This window comes from Battus philenor, unplaced genomic scaffold, assembly GCF_028537555.1.
Source record: "Battus philenor isolate CCGP_79_NKW_IND1 unplaced genomic scaffold, ilBatPhil1.0.hap1 SCAF_23, whole genome shotgun sequence".
Lineage (NCBI taxonomy): Eukaryota > Metazoa > Arthropoda > Insecta > Lepidoptera > Papilionidae > Battus > Battus philenor.
Genome location: NW_027181686.1, coordinates 7,935,732 through 7,956,927, shown reverse-complemented (window position 1 = coordinate 7,956,927; position 21,196 = coordinate 7,935,732). Strand labels below are relative to the sequence as shown.

At 34.6% G+C, this 21,196-nt stretch overlaps 1 protein-coding gene across 6 annotated transcripts in view; it reads right to left on the bottom strand.

The window, feature by feature from the left end:
- LOC137924038 (optomotor-blind protein-like) overlaps window positions 1-21,196 on the bottom strand; it is a 135,826-nt gene that overhangs the window by 30,149 nt on the left and 84,481 nt on the right. For 4 of the 6 annotated variants that reach the window (XM_068767340.1, XM_068767343.1, XM_068767342.1 and 1 more), the window contains exon 4: window positions 13,543-13,638. The exons of the other annotated variants lie outside the window; for them this stretch is intronic. In XM_068767340.1, coding sequence (XP_068623441.1) covers window positions 13,543-13,638 — 96 coding nt within the window. The remainder of the gene's footprint in view (window positions 1-13,542; window positions 13,639-21,196) is intronic. 6 annotated transcript variants of the gene reach the window in all.

Below are 21,196 nucleotides of genomic sequence, written 5' to 3'. Positions count from 1 at the left end.
CGCGCTGTTGACACGCAAACCGTCTTAGTTGTGTGTCAACAAAAGGGTTCACTAATGCCCTTTTTACCACAAAAAGCGCGGGCAAATATTGATATAAACACGCGCCGGCAGCGCTACTCACCGCGGCGGCGGACGGACGCACTAAATTTTATTTTCAATGTAAGTTAATTACGTCCACAGTTTTAATTGAAAAATTATGTATACGAGTAAATTAAAAAATAGAATTGTTATTTTACTTACAATAAAAAATGTTGAGATGTGTATGATTCATTTATAATCAACTTCGGTTCACTTATAGTAATCATATATATGTATATACGTCATGGTAGGAATGCCAGAAGAATTCAATTTGTTAGAAACTGAAATCAAAATGAGCATCCTAAAATGTCTCTCTAATTTTTCGCCTATTGGTAACCTACGGAGAAATGTCATCTAGTTGAAGGCTTTTAAAAACACAGCCTTTTCTTAGTAATAATGGACTCTACCATTTATTAATATGACTCGAACAAATCAGCGCAAGATCGGTCATTGTAGAGAACTTTGGTGGAAGCATACCTTGCAGTGGACGTCTGTCAGTTTACATGATGATGATATTGACCAGACCAGTGAGTAACCGTTCACTGGGTGATCGTCCACGTGATCTTTTACTGTCGACTTTAAAACCAATAGTTTGTTGAATTTATCTGTTTGGCTGCGGTGGCCAAGGACTCGTTGGCAACAAATTGAAGAACCTGGTCATCTAGAGTTGGTCATGGATGAATTTATTGGTGCGTCCTAATGTCACTCTGCCTCACTTCTCTTCCATTCCATGTGGCCCAAAAATTACAATTTAGACTTCAGATGGCAGAGGCTTAGCGCGGCTTTCCACCACAACCAGTTCACTGCATAGTATTAAACTCTTCTTACTTCTTTTACGTTCTGCTCCGCTGAGCTACGTAAAAAAGCTCTAAGTCTTGCCGGACATATCAGTATTCCTCGATTCCGGATAAAGACCGTAAAGGAGTTAAAAGTCGCAGATCACAATTACGCTCCTGTAGAATTGGGAACTGGAAACAATCGTGTGGTCGCGGGAGCAGATCCATTAGCGATTAACGAGCGATCGGCGGGCGGGCACTAAATTAAAATAAATATTTGCCGGCAGCGCCCGCGCACAAAGCGTCGCCGCTTTCATGTCCGCCGACACAGGTGCCGCCCGCCCCGCGGTACAGTCGCGCACAACAACCGAGAATAAAGATTAAATTGCACCATACTTTGTTACGCATTAATTGCGTCTTTAGCTTATCTTGTTGCGTATAAACTCGCCTCTAAAGAGCAGACGTGTCGGCGTGAATTTGTTGCAGTGGCGTAGATACGCGACCGGGAAAGTTAATTGCATGCCCATGTAAATAGTTAACGGCCGGTAATAAAAGTTCATAATCACATTTTATCTTCTTATATGACATCGTTGCTTTCATTCATAGGCAATACCTTAATGAAACTAGGAATTCACGCATGTGTGTGCTTACGGTTGTGTAGAGGTTAGAGGAATAGAGTAATGCTAAAACAATAAAAACGTTCCTTTTTAAAATAAATGACTGCATTTAGCATGCAGTAATTTATTATCAATCGTAATTAATACAAACAATTTGTTTTTTAAATTAGTATCAAGAAAGTTTTACTTATAATAATAGTAAGTAAAGACGTAAAGTTATATGAATCGATAGTCAATAATTGATAATCATCTACTTATGGCTATAGCTACGCTTCCAGTAAATTTATTGTTATGATATCCCCTATTGCAAATAACATAGAACAAAGGTCCAAGATTTAAAAATAAATGCAACATTAATTTCGTGCTAGGTTTTGTACACCTGTGAGTTATAAAGCAAGATTATTTATTATTTTTTTACTGGCATTTATATTACCTGGGCTTGCAGATAAAACGCAGAGGGCGCATAGTTAATACTTCGATTTTTCTAACAAGTCATATTATTTTTATTACCTTATTGCGAATCTTCAGTAATGTAGACAAATAAAGGCTTTGCTGTTAACCCATACTAAGAATCTAATCATTATTATTGAATTAAAAACTCTCAATAATCATCGACAAAATAATCAAGGTTTCTATTTTTGTAATACGTTACTAAAAAGCAGTTTCTTATTACAAAAACTCGCATTAATTATTAAGTATAATAATAAATAGACTATATTGAATGTATTTATGAAAATACGTCACAATATTTAAATTAATATAATTAATATGCGAACACTTGTGTCGCTCAGTGTACCGGGAAATGAATAATGTGCTTGCATATCGATGTTATCACTACACCTTCTTAAGCATGTGCCAAATGCATAAAGGACGCCCTTTAACATAAATCAAATGGTATATTGCATTTGTTACCGTTCCTTTATAGTACCAGCGGTGCCGATTTCCTTGCGTGATCTGCTTACCGTTCTGCCAAGCAGGAGTCACAGTATCCTAAGAGCTTGATATTACCTCTGCTTTATGTACTTTAAATGATATTTCCATCTAGTTTGCTCCTGAAGTTTATTTAACAAATTTCGTACAAAATTTTAATATTAATCTCTAATATTTTAATATTAGATGCAATATAAAATAGCAAAAACTAATCATGAGTCAGACCAATGTGTGTTACCAATGATAACTTAAGGCACTGAAACGTGGTCTCTCTAACTCTAGGCCTCATTGCCATGCTTGCAGTCGCTCAATAGACAAAACTATGCTCGGGATTTCACTGCAAAATCGAAATGAGAAAATCTGTACACTAACGAAAGTAATAAACAGCCGGCGGATTAGTAAGCCGAAGTGGCAATGACCAGACCACATAGCACACAGAACAAGCTGCAGGGGAATTTAGGTTCTGAAGTGAAGACCATGGACTTCCACCCGTACAGTAAAACTGTAGACGCTAGATTCAGGACGTTTCCTACCGATCCTTTTGGAAATCTATAAAGGAGGTCAAGCAGTCGTACAGCTTTGGACAATGATTCCTCGGGAGTGGCTCTTAAGGATAGAGTCAGAAAAACAATACAATAAATATTGTCTCGCAAATTATCGTATTCAAAAACTTTTCTATGGACTATTACAATTAAAACAAAACCGACGAGAAATAGAAGCCGTAAGTAGTCGATGATACCTAAAAAGAACACTGTACCGGTGGGCAAATAGAGGGTGCCCATTTAAAGCGTTTTCTTTTTTTTATAGGCAATCAGAGCGAGCAGTGACATTGGATACCTCGAAGCCCTGTTCTATGTGAGATTTGGTTCATCCATTTTTAAATTTTTAATCATAATTACCGACCAGAGTTGTAAATTACAAAATAGTGTTAATCTGACGGATAGACAAGAAAAATTCGGCTGTTATGTATGTGTGCAAATTTATAAGAGTTTAATTTAAAGAAATAGATAGTATTAAAGTGTTATTTGTAAAGAGGGACACAAAAACAACCTAATTTGTTATTTTCGCCGCTTCGCAGTTAAGCAAGTAAGAGTGTGTACTTCGCTTTGTATCTTCACCGCTTCTAAAAGGGGAGCAAGTATGGGGGATCAAATAGTTTAAAATACAACTAAAGAGATTTTGTATACTATGTTTAACTATAAAGAATATTTTGAAGGCATTAAATTTTTTTTTAAAAAATTCTAAACATGACGACATAGATAATAGAATATCGTACGCCGCGTTAAGCGTCAAAGCGCTTGACAGGTAAAGTCTACAGGCAACATTGTAAAAAAAAGTTCACAACAGTTTTTCTATCCCGGAAGAGCGATTGAAAAGTATTATTTTATAAAATGCCAATGCAAGCCGCGCCGCAAACAGAAGTGTTGATGTTTGCTCAGCGCAAGACAAACGGCGGAGAGGATCCCTTTACCGCCGCCTATGAAATCGATACCGGCCGCCGTAAGGAAAACTCTATTGTGATTGCTTGCCCGTAATCATTTATTTGCGAAGCGCATTCGGGCGCGAGTTGTACGGAAGACGACAACGCGGCCGACTAATCGGGTAGCTCTCTACAAACTTGTAATTCATATCAGCCAAATATATAAAATACAGAATATAAATCTATAAAAAAAAAAAAACAATTTTCTTTGAACGTCAACATGCATTTTAAAGATATTTAATGAATTAATTGAGTTTATGGGTACAACCTCTGGTTAGTTGGATCTTACAACGACGCGTTATATACATAGTCATCTTCCTCGTGTCATTCACACGCCCACTGACGTGATATAAGCCTCTCCCATAGATCGTCTCGACTTGGTCTTATGGTGCACCCAACGACTTTCCGCGATAATAATATTAATACCTAGGTATTACGTAAAGACTTAAAAAAAATGTTCCAAAAGGTCAGATTTCTCGAATTTCCGAGGAAAGGCACTTACATACAAAATTTTATAAGACAACGAAACAAGAAGTCAAAGTTCTTTGTCTTTCTAACGATGGTTTAACTAAGATCTACATCCTGAGTGCAGTTTTAAATTGCTTAGGCGGACGCTTCATGGAGTGTAGAATGCAAGAGAGGTCCTTGGTTCTGGCAGTCATTCAGATAGGGCTCATTTGGTTATACTAAGAGAGATTGTTATCTATGTATAAAAACTAATTCCGAATCCATTGATCTGTTATACAGGTTTTGTGATATCTCGTCGAAGGTTCTCATGAAATATGAATACAATCAGCAGGCAAATGCAATCCTTACTGCAATTGTCATGTCGATAAATAACAAATCATTCCTTCGCTCTCTAATTTGTTATGATGAATATTTATAAAATCATTAACATTTTAAATGAGACTTTTACAAAGGAAGAAATGACGTAATGAAAACAATAGACCTTCGACTTAATTGCTCCTAATTTAGGGATTGATTTATGGAATAATTATCCGATGGAGGTAAAAACAAAAAGCCTGCTTCATGGTTTGATTTCGAAATCCGAACACCGAGACACACACACGTGGACCGGTCCTCGTTGATTAAAAAAAAAGTTAGAAAAGCACAACGAAACTCATCAAGTTTATTAATAGAGATATACAAAAGTAAACGACGACCAGGCGCTGATACAGAATGAAGGTATAAAACTATAAAAACCTTTTATCTGAGCCGCTAAGTTCTCAAACATCATCGCTGAAGTAGAAAATCACCGGGGCATTATATCAACCAGTTTGCGATGAACCGCAGAGATGAATAAAGCGTTACAGCTCATGGTTCTGATGCGCCGGTCGTTTGATAGTTTTATGCCAGTTGTAATTGCTCCGTCGTCATTATGAATAGATTTTCTGATCCACATTTTAATGCATTTTACGCTGTTGCGGAATGAACGGCTTTGGAAGTAGACTCTCTCAAGGGTGATGACGTACAGCGTAACGACACGGTTCTGTGTGGCGCCGCCTCGCAAATTATTTGTGAAAAAGTTAAAGGGATCTCAAAATAATTGTTACAGAAGTAGTGTAACATTTTATTTTAAGCCTCCTCTGTTATTTCAACATCTGCATATTTTTTAAATGTGATGTGTGGCGCGAAATTATTTTACACAGATTATATATACATCGCTATGACATGTACAGATTAAAATATAATTTTTTCTTCATAAACATCAACATTATTTGTTAAATCTTATGTGTATTTTTTTAATTATTACTGCGATCTATCTTCTATAGCGGTATATTTGTAATTTTAACAGATCACGATCAGGACATCGACAGTTCAATTGCAATTTTAAATTTTAGCCGCTTTTATATTTGTAGCATATCTGTGGAATTTTGCCTTTTAATTTGCATCGAACTTGAGGATTGTACATCAGTTATTTGGATAAATATGTTAAGATGGTTTAGAATTCTATTTGTTTGATGATTTTCTCTTTTACTGTAAGTATTTCTAGATCATTGTGTGGTTGGTTAGTCATGACCCATAGGTATTGGTAATTATTTACTGTATATTATTTTGGTAGTATTGGATGATCTCTAAGTTGGAGTGGAAAGCTCACGCAAATAATCGGATGCCGTAGGTCTAAATTGGTATAAGTGAGGATAAAGAAGAAGTATATTTTCGAATAGCAATCGGGACTTTCGTCCAAAGAGCGAATAGATTTATACATAGTTTATTTCGGTAAAAAATATAAAACATGTATATTTATTTAAGGAATTAGTGAGTAATTTATTCACGACATTTAGCTCAAGTCAGTGTGAAATATACGTCCGGATAAGTGAATTGGGATTCTAGCAATTCTGCATTGGTAACACTATGTTAGTTACTAACTGCTTCGCGAACGCCGTTACCGCAATTTTTATCTATATACGGGTTCTGCTATGGCATGTTGCGTTGCTGGCGGGACGTTTCTCACATTAGTAAGCATTCAGTGGAATGCGTCGATGGATAGTGAAGAAATCGAAATGTGAGAAATGACTACTGCTAAATAATACAATTATTACACTAGTGGTAAAGGAATTACGATCGTGGGTTGCGTTCTTTATTAAAATTATAACACATTATTAAAAACGATGTAGGAATAATATTCAATAAAAAAAGTCCTGAAGATATTTTTACTAATCTGCATTTATTTTACGCGGAATATTACGCGTGTGGTCTCTCAGCGAGTCCTTCGAATTGGCAAGTTGAAGTGGCAATGAACAGGCCACATGGCGCACAAAGCGGGTGGCGGATGGGGCCTTAAGCCAGAACCTTAGTGGAGACCACAGAATAGCAAGCAGTAGGATGGCAAACAATGGAAGCAGTCAGCTTCCTACAGTCTGTAGGGTCTGGTCTTGTAGGAAATATTTGGGAGAGGCATATGTCCAACAGCGGATAGCATACGACTAAAATGATAATGATCACTACGTCAATTCTTACAGTCAAAAGTTATCGGTCTTGACAAAAATAAATAAATAATAATTCAGAAATCACCGACTCATCGCCGTAATAATAAACAATGGATGTAAATAAAAACAAGTTTAGTATGTCGTACACTGCAAGACAAATAATATCATACTATATAATTTCTCTTATTTTGATATACTACCGATGTTTGACAGTTTTAATTTACTCTGTGGTTTGTATGGAAAAAGAAAGATGTCGTTTTATCACGTCGTCCGAAATTTTTAAATTTATTTTTCCGCGCGCTTTAAAAGAAGTTAAAAAAGTCGAATTTCGTAGAGACGTTCTAAAATTTCTAAGCAACATTTAATGCTTCATTTATATTTATATACAAATAGATATAGATGTTTTAACGACAGGGAAAAAATATTTTTTTTTTCGAGAAATCGTTGCTAAGCACCTTCATAACGTCAAAACATTGACGTAATTTTAATAAAAATATATATATATATATAATATTAATCCTATTTTTCTTCAAATACTACTTCTAGATTCAGAATCGCTAAGAAACTACCAAAAAATTCCTTCCATAATTATTCTTTTAAACATCAATTCTACAATTGTTTGATGGCTTGAATCTTCTAGAACTCTCTTGAAAATCAAAATTTTACTACTATCAGTTTTGTTTCCTATATAATTTTTTCTTTGACAGAAACTTTGAATTTTTTGACGGATCAATGTAAAATTACTTCAGAGGTTATATTATAGAATTTTGTCACAAAAAGAAGCCTTTTAATAAAATGTGCTAGAGATCTTGTGAGTTTTTAAATTGTATGAAAAATAATTTTCACTATCTGAATACTTAATCACATTTATTACTGAATATAAAAACTAATATTGTCTTCGGTCACTAGAGCTATGGCTTTTTATGTTAGCAAGGAGATTTTAATAGTATAACATGGACAAATCCCTTGGGCTGAGAACGACACGAGGGTTGTGAGCTGGGGTGAACGCAATAGACTTACGATGTCCCAGTAATTGATTGGCCTGGATATTGATGGGTTACTTGAGGGTTGCACGACCTTATTTCTTCCCTTGTAATAACATACTTTTTTCTTAGTAACTGATATAACGTATTAATAGGATTGCGTTGTGTCCATTTTAATAACACATGAACGTCGTATCACTTAAGAATTTATTCTGTAACCTGATTTCAACAGAATAAAAATATTTTTGCATAAGTCATATACAAAAGATAATTAATTAAAAAAAGTATTTTAATTCGTATATAGATATTAACGCTTACTTTATTAAATTTAATAATATTTTTAATAATAAACATGTCACATTATACCTATTGCCAAAATAAGGTAAATTAAACACGCAAGTTATAATATGGTTGTTAACAAGTTAAATTCCAATGGTTCAGATGTAACAGATTTTAAAACCTTAACGATATAACCTTTAAAGATTAACGACCTAAAAGGTTAGCCTGTTCTTTTTTAATTACAACTATAATCGTCTCAATATTCATAACCGGTTTGTCCAAATGTTACTGTATCTACAAATAAAATGTTTTTTTTTCTGTCTTATTTAATTAATAATAAAAATAATAATTATAAGTGATCCATGTTAATATTATATCTAAAGAATCAGGATAACGTGATAAATTGTTTAAGAAAATATATATTTCAAATAATAATTCAAATAGTTAAGTATAAGGGGATAAGTATAAGGTCGATAGTTGGGTTTGTTTAGGAAGAAACAGTTCGTGTCAATGCGTTAATCATCACAAACAGCATATGTCAAAATAGAGGCGCAATAAACAAACAGTCGGAAACGCCAGCTGCCTAACGACAATATAACTATTTATTACCTTAATTATCAAACACAAACGCTTGTTAGTTTTTTCGGGAACGGGCCCGTAATCATATCGTAATTAAGTCGCTTTTACGCCAATTCTCAGAGGCCTGTTTTTTTCTAGCATCTCATCTCCATAACTTGTTTGATTGTGCTTTTGAAAAATTATACTTATATCGATACCCATTAGGTGTTAATTTGATAAACGGTTGATATGAACAAATATTTGGGCTGGTGAGGTGTTTTTCTCCTATATAATTAGACTGCAGACACCTTGATGTGATGAGTGTTGGCGCCTCAGGCAGTTTCCTCCTAAGAGAGCTTCGGAATTTCAACGCAGATTAAATATGGTTAAGACAGATCGTATATATTTTTAACATTTGTCATATGTTTATTTTATTGTTGAAATGGCATTATTTCTTAAACTTTTCCGAATTATTTCTATAGATGAATCAAATAAAAATTAAAAACTAGTTCAATAGGTAAAATTACACATGTACAGTGTCATTTATCCTAATAAAACTATATGACTGGTTATAAACCGTTTATAAAACCTTTTACTGCAGCTGTAAGGATTTCAAAAAGATAATCACTGAATAAATTACGTCGCTTATTTGTTATAACGTAGAAATAAATGTTCGATAGTTAATTGTGGAATGATAAGTAATTAGCACTCGAATATAAAAGAGCGTAGTGAACACGATGTCGAGTTTTTTTCAGTTTAGAAAGCCTTCTATTAGTTCATTCGTTCATGTATGATGTAAATGAATAGTGTACGTTCTTTATGAATGCGTTGGTCAAAGTTCATGCTTTATAACTGGCACGTTCTAAAAACAAAAATGATAAGGTAAACATTCAACCGTGTAGAGGTTAGAATGTTCATTTTGCATGTTTGCGAAACATTTTTATTCAGCAGATGATTAATAAACATCATCATCATTTCAGCAGTAAGACATTCACTACTGGATATAGGTCTCCCCTAAACATTTCCAATAGGAGAAAACGGTAACTAAGTTTTTAAAGAATGTTGCCATAATGGAATCATCGATTTCAAAATCCATTTTTCATTAGAATTTTAAAGTTTATCAATTCTATAGGGAATGAAAAAGAAATGTTCCAAAGAGTTCGATGCCAATGATAAGACCGTCCATGTATTTTTACGTTTTTGTAAATGTAAAAAGCATTATATTAAATTAATTATGCTGATCAAGCCGTTGTAGTTGTCTATAATAATTGAAATCAAAAGTACACTATTTTTTTTCTCTATTACCAATTTCAAATACGTAATTAAAAACACACGACTTGCACGAATATATAAATAAATAAGTACAATTTTATAACAGTAAATAGCAACATTCAGTGCGTATATGACCGCGTAGAATAATAATTATATTTTTGTAATGGTCTTTTTATAAATTATTTGCACCAAATCTATCAAATAAAATCGATCCGTTCACGCTAACCTACCAAAGAGTTGGACGACAGCCTTATATGTGGACTAACGTATAAATCACAGTCCAAGAGCTGTTGAAATATGTGTTAGGCATTTGCCCATTAGTGAGATTGCTAATGAATTAACTGAGCACCTCGTCTGTCGATCAGAAATCTAACTCTGAATATTCGTAAACGTTCACAGTAATTAACGCATGATTAACTGACATGCTTTCGAAGCAGATAATCATGTTTTACGTATTTAATGGTGAATTAATACAGTGATATGTTACATTTATAACGTTCTATATCAAGGGGGGCCATCAACCAACGGCTCGCGAGCCACATGCGGCTCTCTTTGAAGGATCACTTGTGGTTTTAAATATCTGTCGATTTTCAAAGTCAGTGCAACGTATTTATGTGAATTATTTTACTTCAATTTAAATTCAAACACTGATTTTTAATACTACATAGAAGTGATATCACCTAAAATTTTTAAAATTTAAAGAATAATTAAAAAAAGGAAAATGAACACATGTTTTGTACTTTTAATGAAATGTTTTAAATAAATAAAAAGAAGGCGTTTCTTTAGACGTTGGATGCAAGAAGGTTTCAATTGCCCCTATTGGAAAACTATGGGGGATACCGATGTTCTATATCCCCAGCAATGGACGATTATGATGAATCAACATAATTTATCATCTGTACGTTTTAAATTTATATTCAATAGCGGCCAGTGGAAAATTTATAACTTAGAAAAAAGTCTCGTACTACAATGGAATTTGGCCAACCATGTTTTACATTATAGGCAGGAAGTTCTAAGACGTAAGCGAGGCCTAGTTTATGTAATAAAGCTAACATGATAACAATAATATACACTATCGGTGTGTAGAAAGTGTTACAATAACATCATAATCAGATAAGTCCGCAGTTTTAGTGGTCAAACTAACCGCGATGTTTTTCTTATAATTTTTTTATTCGGCTTGCAACAATTATTGTTAGATACAAACAGTTAACTTGTTGATTTCTGAAGTTGTTTAATTCTGCTAAAACAAAAAATATTATACTTTTTATTACATCGATTTGCTGAATGAATTATCATTAATTTATAATTTATTTGACGAAAATGTAAATATTCTTGCTCGAATTTTATTTTTTAAATGTGATCATGTCCGGATATTAAGATCTCTGAATTTAAGCCTTAAGTTGCTGGCGTCATTTTGTGCAAGAAATTCTTATAATCATATACTTAATAGAGACGAGAAGAACTAGAAATCATGTGATGACAAGTGACTCAGACTTACTTGTGACGAAGTTGTAGTTATTATGATTTCAAACAATGAAATCAACTAGGGAAGCTAGAAATCTGCCATTTGTAAAGTGTATGTCACATTTTCAACACTAAATCTAAATCATCTACAGATAAATCTCTTATTGATTGATGCTTAATTTATTACTTATTTTCTCATTTCTCCTTTTTACATTATATTGCTAAGGATAAGTTAAGACCATGTTTCTACAACCAACACATGTTAGCAGTGATGACTTACGGCGTTGGAAAGTGGTCTCTTACTCTCTTACTCTCTATGAGATCGAACCGAGACTGAGTAGATTCGAAAACGAGTTATAGTAATCGATATAGAAAGCGAATTGGTAAGCAAAAATGACAGTGGGCAGGCCATATAGCGCGCAGAACAGATAGTCACTGGAACGTTAAGGTTCTGGAGTGAATTCCACGAACAGGCAAACTCTTCGTAGTACGACCGCTCTCTAGGTGGACAGATGGATTTGTTCAGATCATTGGAAGTCGACCGTTTCTTATCTGTACTATTGGATATTATTTACTTCTTTGGAGGGAGTCCTGTGTCAAACAGTGAAAATTATGATGTCGATGAAGTGTCTAATCTCTATTAGATCATACATCAAAACAGATAACCAGAAGTAAGCTAATATTCGTAAGTAACAAATTGGCTCCTCAAGTAAATTGCGTCTACATCGTTGAGTTCACATGTAGGTAACCCTTAGTTCAATCGATCGTGTACCGTCGGGAAAAGGAAAGCAAGGGTGAAACTATTTTAAAGGAAAACATCGATGTTATACGGAATAACAAATCATTTCCCGAAGATGCCCTAGTGGCCTAGCATAGGTATGTCGACATAGAAGTTGCAAGATTTTGAATGATAGAAAATGCTGTATTTCTATAACTGAAGACCTTGGTTATGACAGCAAAAAATATTTTATTGCATTATACAAATAAAGACCAACACACATAGACATACATCAGACCTATGATGATAATTGCAAGTGTAAGTACGTTGATACTTAAACTTTTTAGAACTGGCCACTTAAAAAATAAAAACATTGCAATTAGAAAATGGAAGTATTCATTATTGTAATCAATCGCAACTAGCGTTTACACACCATCTTTTATAATAAGGAGATTATTGTATTTGGTGAGACCGTTAATTAAAATCTGTAAATATCACACGAAGTATTTCAAACTGGCCATTTAATTTTTTTTTAAATTCGAAAATAGAACTCTTTATTGATCTATTCACGCACATTACAGCATTTTGGAAATGTTTACCTAAAATTACGTTTTAGTGTATGATTAATTATTACATGTAAAAACTGAGTATGATTTTTTTTATTTTAATTCTGGCCTCAGTTGAAAAGAAAGTCACTATAGACTTTTATTAGCTTGGTAATTGTAGCTTTTTACTAGCTTAAAGGTAGTCATACTAATTTCAGTGATGATCTTGAATAATATTTCTAAACGATACCTCAGGAACAGCTTAAATATAGATGCAACAATAAAAGAACAAAAACCTCACGACTCTCCCACCAGTGAAGTTTTCGTGTTTATTTGTTAATCGTTATCCACAATACACAGAATTACACGGCCGAGCGATCTCCCGTTTATAGGCATCCAGTTACCGTTGGAAAAAAAAAATATAATAGACAAGGCGCAACCATAAATAATAGAATCATTAACATCTGCCGCTATGATTTTGAACATCAACTTTTTTGGCGCCCAAAAAAGGTTATTCAAACGATGTTTAAGAGGCCTAGTTAGGGGCGTCATCGGAACATGAGTTATTTTGACGGCTGTTTCGTTACATTATCATTTATTTTTTTTAAATTAGATGGTTAATGGTGTTTGTTAAAATGCCTATAGTCTGCCAACTGTCTGCGAACCCTGGCCGCAAATGTGAACCGTTTTATATTATAAGCAAATTGTTTTTTTATATATCCTCAAGTGTTTAGATTTGCAATTCGTATATTTTTTGTAACTATATATTTTAAGTTTGATAATGAATTTTTAAATTGTTAATTACGGCTAAAATTTTAAAAAGAAGTATTTGAAATATCTTGAACGAGGAATTAAATAAAAGGAAAAGTAATTTTAAAATGAGTCAGGTTAAAAATCAAAATTTCTACTAACCAAATGGTCTGAGTGGGGATCTCTTGGCGCACTAGGCACTGGATTGGGCCACAGCAACTTTGACAACATCCGTTGACTTTGGTTATAGATGAGCTCCTACGAAGGTGAGAAAAATGAACTTTAGTATGATAAGAATAAAGGCGAGATAAGCCTGACGGTGAGAGGAAGCGGGAAGAAAATCCATAGTGATATAGATTAGTTTAGTTTTAGGCATTGCCGGTGATATATAAGGATGGATCATACATGAATCATTTTATTATTGATTCAATCTTAATAAATGAATTTATACATGATAAAGATGATGAATTTAGACTTTCTTAAGCTATTCGTTAAAGACGGTCTATGTAACGACGCGGGTGGTCAACAATCACGCTCGACATTACCGAACGCAATTTAAGTCAAGACAAATATTTCTTAGAATCGATTGCCGATAACTTAACATTATACTCCGCATCGGGATAACTTGAATAACTGAGATTATTATTAATAATAACACGTTTTCACTGGTTCCGTGTCCGCACCTCCGGCAAGAAGCGAGTAGATGTTGACTTAATAAATTGTCAACATTTGGATCTTTTTTGATGACGTATTTAAATTTTAATAACTATCATCAACTCTTGTTAATAGACTAGCTATCCTCCACTCGCTTCGTGAATTTAATTAACTTCCCCCAAACTTCCTGGCATACGAAACTTGCTAAAACTGTACTTCGCTGATCTTTAGGTGGCAAATGGTATATTCCAACCAAATTTCAACTCTTCAAGTCTCATGGTTCCAGAGATATAGCGATAAGCCTTTACTTATGTAAAAATCTTTCATATGTGTTGATATCCATTTCTTACCATTGTTAATAATTTTTGCTAATAAAGAATATATCCTACATATCGCTGTCAGATTTTTTCACAATCATATATGTATTTAAACATATACATGAATTGTGTATAAGTATGTTTCTAGAAGATTCTATCTGAACTCGTTCTATGTATATCAATTAGTTACACAAATTTAGTGACAATACATTAGTAGATTAAATCAAATATAATTCGAACGTTAAACTGTGCGTAGGCGTATTTAAAGAAATCTTTTAACGTGGAAACGCATGTTCATATGCAAACATAAAACATAATGGACACTTGAATACTTATTTTCGTAATGCTCAAAAGCGTATTTCAGTTTTTGAATAGCCGAGTGTTGACCACTCCTGGCGGTAAAAAGTATAACGAGACGGTAATAATAGGTTGAGCCAACTTCTCGCCCGCAAAACAAACACAGTCGACAGAGCAGCCGAGCTCAGAGAGTGCTAAATTACTTTAATAATGGCGCTGGCTCGGGCGTGGACAGCTCTGCCCGTATTCTCAATTCTCGTTAACAATTTGTTTTTTAATTTATGATTTTGGTGATTTCTTATTTATAACTTTAACGTCTCAGTCTTTTAAAACAATTACATTATTTGTTTTTCTTTCTAAAACATACACTTGTCAGTTAAGAATCTAATGAACGATACATATACTACATATCTTAATTTATTATTTTTTTAAAGTGGTGAAGTGTATATTAGTTTATTTATCTATGGCAAACAAGATGGAAGTGCAGCAAGTTGGACCGTGTGTAAAATTATACCAATAAATGATATTTATCTTGCATAATACAGCTGTCAGAATTATAGCCGTCGGTTATATCTTTTTCGGACCGGTTCCGAGGCATCGACTTGGGCCATTAATAACCGGGGAAGTCGTGTGCTGTGTTTAACAAAATAGTTACGCCTGCGTTATGAGCGTTCATTCATGTACAATCGAGGTGAAAAATTCATCGACAGTACGCCTTATTTAGCTGCGGAATTATAATAATGATACCATAACATAATTATGTAAGTATTTAACACGGTTACGAAAAGGTTAGAGATATGCGCATGTACTTATGTCAAAAACTAAAAGAAAAACGACATCTGCAAAACGAAACAAAAACAGGGTACACTTTTAAGGAAAGGCCGTTATTGTCCCAATTATTGAAACATTACATGGTTATTTATAGTATTGTATTTGACGCTATTGTTGCCGTAATTGCGTCAAGCTATTGTCTTAATGTGGTGGATAGGTTTATACTGAGGTAACAAAAATTGTACTTGGGTGTGTCTTAAATTAAAACATACATTTTGGTAGTAGTTAAATCTGATATAAAGAACGAAGTAACGGAGTTAAAGTACGTACGCGTCTTTTACGTTGTGCTGATAAAGCGTAACATGAATCTGATATCAAAATAATATCAAAGAAAATTGCCACGAAAAAAAATTAAAAAATTGCAGTTGTAATGCACATTTTTTTAATGTTAAACTAAGAGCGCGTTATACCATTCGTTTTTAATATCCATCATAAGCTAATCGTTATTAGTCCACTAGATAAAATAGCTGTAGCTTTCTCAAAACCAGACCTTCGTAGATAAAGTCGAGAATGAGCGATGATAGAGCTTGAAATTGTGTGAAGACATTAATGTTGCCAAGGTTGGTAACAACGAAAATTAATAAATTTAAAAATGACATCTTTTCAGTCGTAGGTCTACGCTTGTACACAGACCCCAAATAGGTTTCCAATAAAACCTGTTGAAGGTGGCCTAGATACGGGCCGTCTTGCTGCAACAATTGACTATTGTTAAGGTCGTCTTGGTAAGATAGTCTGCCAATCTTTTGGGTGGACGTTCTACGCTTTTTTTACGTGTTCTTGGTCTCATCTCTTGAACCTTTAGGTCCCAGCGACCATCTGTTCTGCCCACTATGTAGCCTGCCCAATGCCACTTCAACTTGGTAATCCGTTAGGCTTCGTTGATTCGTTAACGGATCTCCTCGATCCTGGTATCCCGAGTATTTTCTTAACGATCTTCAACATACAGAGGAATACCAGATATACAACGAGTATAATGATGCAACCATTTCAATTTACACTTCTAATTATAATTATAAAAGGTTCTCAAGTGGTGACCACGAACCGGCAGACACATGAGTAAGCCTTCTACTGGGATGGATCGATGATATTATGTCGCGGGAAGTCATTGCATGCGGAGAGTGTAAGACAGGTCATTCTAACGATAATTGGCGGAGGCCTATACCTTGCATTAGGAGTCTATCGGCTGATATAAAAGAATAAATATGTAAGGGCATACATACGTAATAATTAGAACTGTAGTAGATTAATCAAAGTTTAATAAAAATCTAATAAGTGTTTATTAATGCACTTACATGAAATGAAAGTCCAAAGTAAAAAAAATTAATCAGTTCGAACACGAAACTCTGTTCTTAGTATGTAATTAGCTGGCAGTTGTACAAATATGAATGCGCTCGCGCATCCGGCGCGACTCCGCGACGCCGCGGGCGGGTTCGAATCCGCCACTTTGGAAACATGAAATATTCCTTACGTTGAATAAATTAACGACTCTTGTAAGGTGGTTCTTATCTCACGAAATGACTGTTATCAATGTTATAACATCGGAAATTCAAATTCGAATTCTCCTTTTTTTTGTTCAAGTATCCAAAAAATATATATTTACTAGAACAAGGCAGTGGTCAAGCTCCTATTAAAGACTTGGTTTAACATTATACGTACCGCTCAATGTCTTTTACAAACATCAAATAACAGTACAGAAAGGAAAAAAATTCCATTCATGAAAAACTTTCAAAAAAATGTTAGCATAGTAGAGCCGATTTTTTCGTTTAGTCTTCTGCAATATAACATATGAATGAAACGTATAAAATGAATCTACGCTGAGACTATATTAAATTCATTAAGATAGTGGTTATTAAACAGCATCATGGTGCGCGACAGCCCGCCGCCGTCGGACGTAGGAATCATTCTAATTAAGCGCCATAAAACTGAAAATCGTTCCCAGCAGTCGTTACCTTTCACCGAAGTTTGAGAGAAGAAAAAAAAATCGAAAAACTGCCTTTTATGCGCGAGCCCACCGTAAGGCCGTAATAGATTAATGATATGGCCTGCGAGGTCTGCTAAACGAGGAGACGAGAGGTCGCTGTGTATGCGGCCGCCACACGCGCGCGTGCGAGAGGGACGCAGCTACGCAAGAGAGAGGGAGGGAAGAGCAGTCGTCGCAGGCGCCGTAGGGCGGCGCCCGCGCAGGCCCCACGCACCGCTTATTGAGAAATTCCCGAGATGATGCACAATCCTCCTTTTGCCTTCTATACTTATTTTACTCCCTTAACAATATTACCATTTCGGTGACCAGCTTCAGTAATATATCTTGAACGTCAAACTTGAAAATATTATTGATTTAGACGCATACGACGGTCGTTATATTGGTTTAAACGATGACTTTTTATCTAGATTGCTATATACAAAGAGTAGACTTTAACATAAGTAGGTGGAATCATACTAGTGTTGTACCATAGATTAATGACAAGTTGATTTATTATGTTTTTTATTGTCATTGACAAGCTTATGTGCGCATTAACCATTTTAAGTTATTGCAAGAAATAGAGAATGCTATTTTTGTATTATACATTAATAAATTTATGTTGACAGCATTTACGACAATAATTCAGATCTATAAAAGAAATTTAAACAGATGAACAGACCACTGTTTTATTTGTCACTTCAATTCGCGGATAGCTGTTAAAACAGCAATCAAGTCTTATCAGACAGTTATGCTAATAAGACATGCTAATTCCCAAAACCAACAAGCGACGATCGTACAACGGACGGCGGTCGGGTGGGCGGTAGAAAAAGAAACAAGAACTGGATGCAGACGGGCGCCACGGGGCAATTACAAACTGCGCCTGATCGGAACACGAAATATAGCTGTCCAGTTAACATGCTCGCTACACAGCTATAATATTATAGCTCTGCGAATGATTATTATAGCTTTTATCTCCTTTATCCAAATTTAACCAGTCATATTTTTATCGCTTTATAACTGTAAATTAAAATTATATATTTATAATATATTTTGCTGTAAATAGTAATTGTAATTCATAATACAATTAATAATTGGCAAAAAAATCAGTGATTATTATTTCAATGTCATTTTAAATATGTTTTACACGTACAGTCCTTGTTTGAATTTTATCTATAGTTTCACGAAGTATTAAAAAAATATTGTTTATTTTTAAATAACAATGTTGTTAAAATAGCAGCGCTATAACGAGTTAAATCGATGCGAATGCTGGTTGGACACGCACCTGCTATGGCAGGAATCCGGCGCGCTTTCTAGTCGCTGATTTTTTGAGAGGTCCTACATCCTTCGCGGCGTAAATCAAGTTCTTAGAAGTTTAAAAAACTGGTCAAACGCCGTTTGGGCACGGGCTCCAATAGCGGTTTCAAAATATGATGTCCTTCTAGTCGATTGAGACCAGTGATAGCATTTTTTTGGTTTCATCGATATGACATTTCGTGCCCATGACTTTTTTTAATCAGCCTTACTTTTAAAACTACGGACTACAGTATTTTAAAAAAACAAAGTTATACGTATACGCTACCTCTGTGCTTGTCAGTTGCATATTTAATATGGAGTTTATTACACCAATGTTTTTTCACTAGGTACAATATAATATGAGCAAATGGAGATAGTCTGATGACCTTTACAGTGACAACGCATTTGGTACGCTTGTATCTCCAGGTAAACTAAGCCCCAAGTTTCTGTCAGGATCGACAGCTTACATTATTTATTCAATTGAATTGGGAAACCCTCAAGCTTTTTGAATCTTTAAGATCCCTAATACGCAAAAGTTGTAAGTAGAAACAAAAGGTTGCACATACGATCAAAATACGGAAAAAAATTAAAGATAGAAGATTATAAATTTAACATATTTTATAGGGATGTTCACGCTGTTGTTTTTAAACATTTATAATTATAATTTCAGTCGTAAGACACCCACTGTTGGACATAGGCCGTCCTCATAGATTATCAGTTATCAATATCGTTTACCTTAACAAGATCATTTATCCGTTTTGAGAGTAGATGTTCTTTTACTGCGCTCACCGGTATGTTATCTCCACTCCAGGACTTAAAGGCCTCGACAATCTGATATATGAGGCCTATGCACTGTTACTCAAACATGCCAAACCGCTTGACTATGTATACCTCTGTTCGTCTAAGGATCTTATTATCCGTAGTTCGAACACGTAGAGATACCCCGAACGGCTGTAAGCTGTTGTGCGACTTAGCTTACAAATAAGACTCCGTAAGCAAACTACTTAAAAATAAATCCCGTATTTCGTTTTTCATATTCTAAATGTTTATTTATCTGAGTTACGTTTGTAATAAGATAATAGTATTCGTTAAGGTAGCGTAGAAATTGAAATATAATAACCGCCAAACCGAGGTCAGCCGAGCGTAACCCAACATGTCCAGCATTGGTCAAATTTTGACAGTTGACGGTATCGGAGCGGGCAAGTAGTGTCGCGGTAGAGGTAGCATTACACCGGACATACTGATCCTGTAATTCGAGCGGGGCGGGACCCCGTGACGTCACGTCGGCCAATGGCGGCGCCGCAAGTCGCGCTCATTGTCGCCCTCGTCACCGACTGATACCATCGATAGGCTACACTCGATCGGCTGCCTTACCCGAATACATTCATACATTTTTTTTAAACTTTCACATATGGCTTTAAGAAAAATAACAGCCAGTGTTAATAATAAAAATATAAACAATGTTTATAAACAAGCTTTTTATCATGTGTTATGTTAGAATGTATTAAAATAATAGTTTAAAGACTTCTTATATGATTTCTAGAAATATCTCATTACTCGTCTAAGGTCTCTATATAAACAGGGTAATTCGTTATGAGAGTTAAATCTTTAAAGGGTTAAACTTATAGCTCATTTGCAGTCAATAGTATATCCTATCCAAAAATGAATGGTTTCTAAAATAAATTCATATTAATAATTTAGCACTAAAAAGGCGTATTCTAAATTCATGTTAAAATTAATAATTGTTTACTAGCATTCCCAGACTTTGATTGCCAGAAGGTAAGGGCCTATCGCATTTCAATAGAAAAAAAAATCATGTAACATATTTCGGAGTGATCGCTTTAAGGTGATTTGAAGTGAGTGTAAAAACTTTTTGATGACAAATAAGACATATCTTTATCCCTTTCAAGCTTTTACATTTTTAACCAGTCATACTGTATACAATCGGGAAATATTAACAATGTCCTTATTTATTTCTTACCTGTATTATATAGTAAAAAGATTGCTTTTTTTCTTCTTTTTATTATGCTTTTATTACAAGAAGCACTGTGGAAAGAAGATGCGAATATATATTTAATATATCTGCTTCTTACTTTGGTTTCGATATAACAGTTTATGCGTTGTCAATATAGCCGAATTGCAATAGAAAAAAAAAAGGTTTCTTACTAAGTTATTACTATTTGTACATACGTGCAACAAAAACAGGCCTAGCGGCCATTACGGATGTGACGTAATAACTTAAGCCCCAAGCTCACCGTGGCGTTGGAACTAATCCTATGCTTTTGTAAAAGCACCCTAGTTCTGTCACCCCAACTACTAATATTATTAATCAGGGAGCATGGAAAAACATGTATCTTAAAAACATCGTAGTAAGGTATAAATTTGAACGTTTTAAAGTTATCGAACCGCATGTGGATGCAACGGTTTGCAGCGCCAGGGGTCACAGTGAAATGTAATAATACAT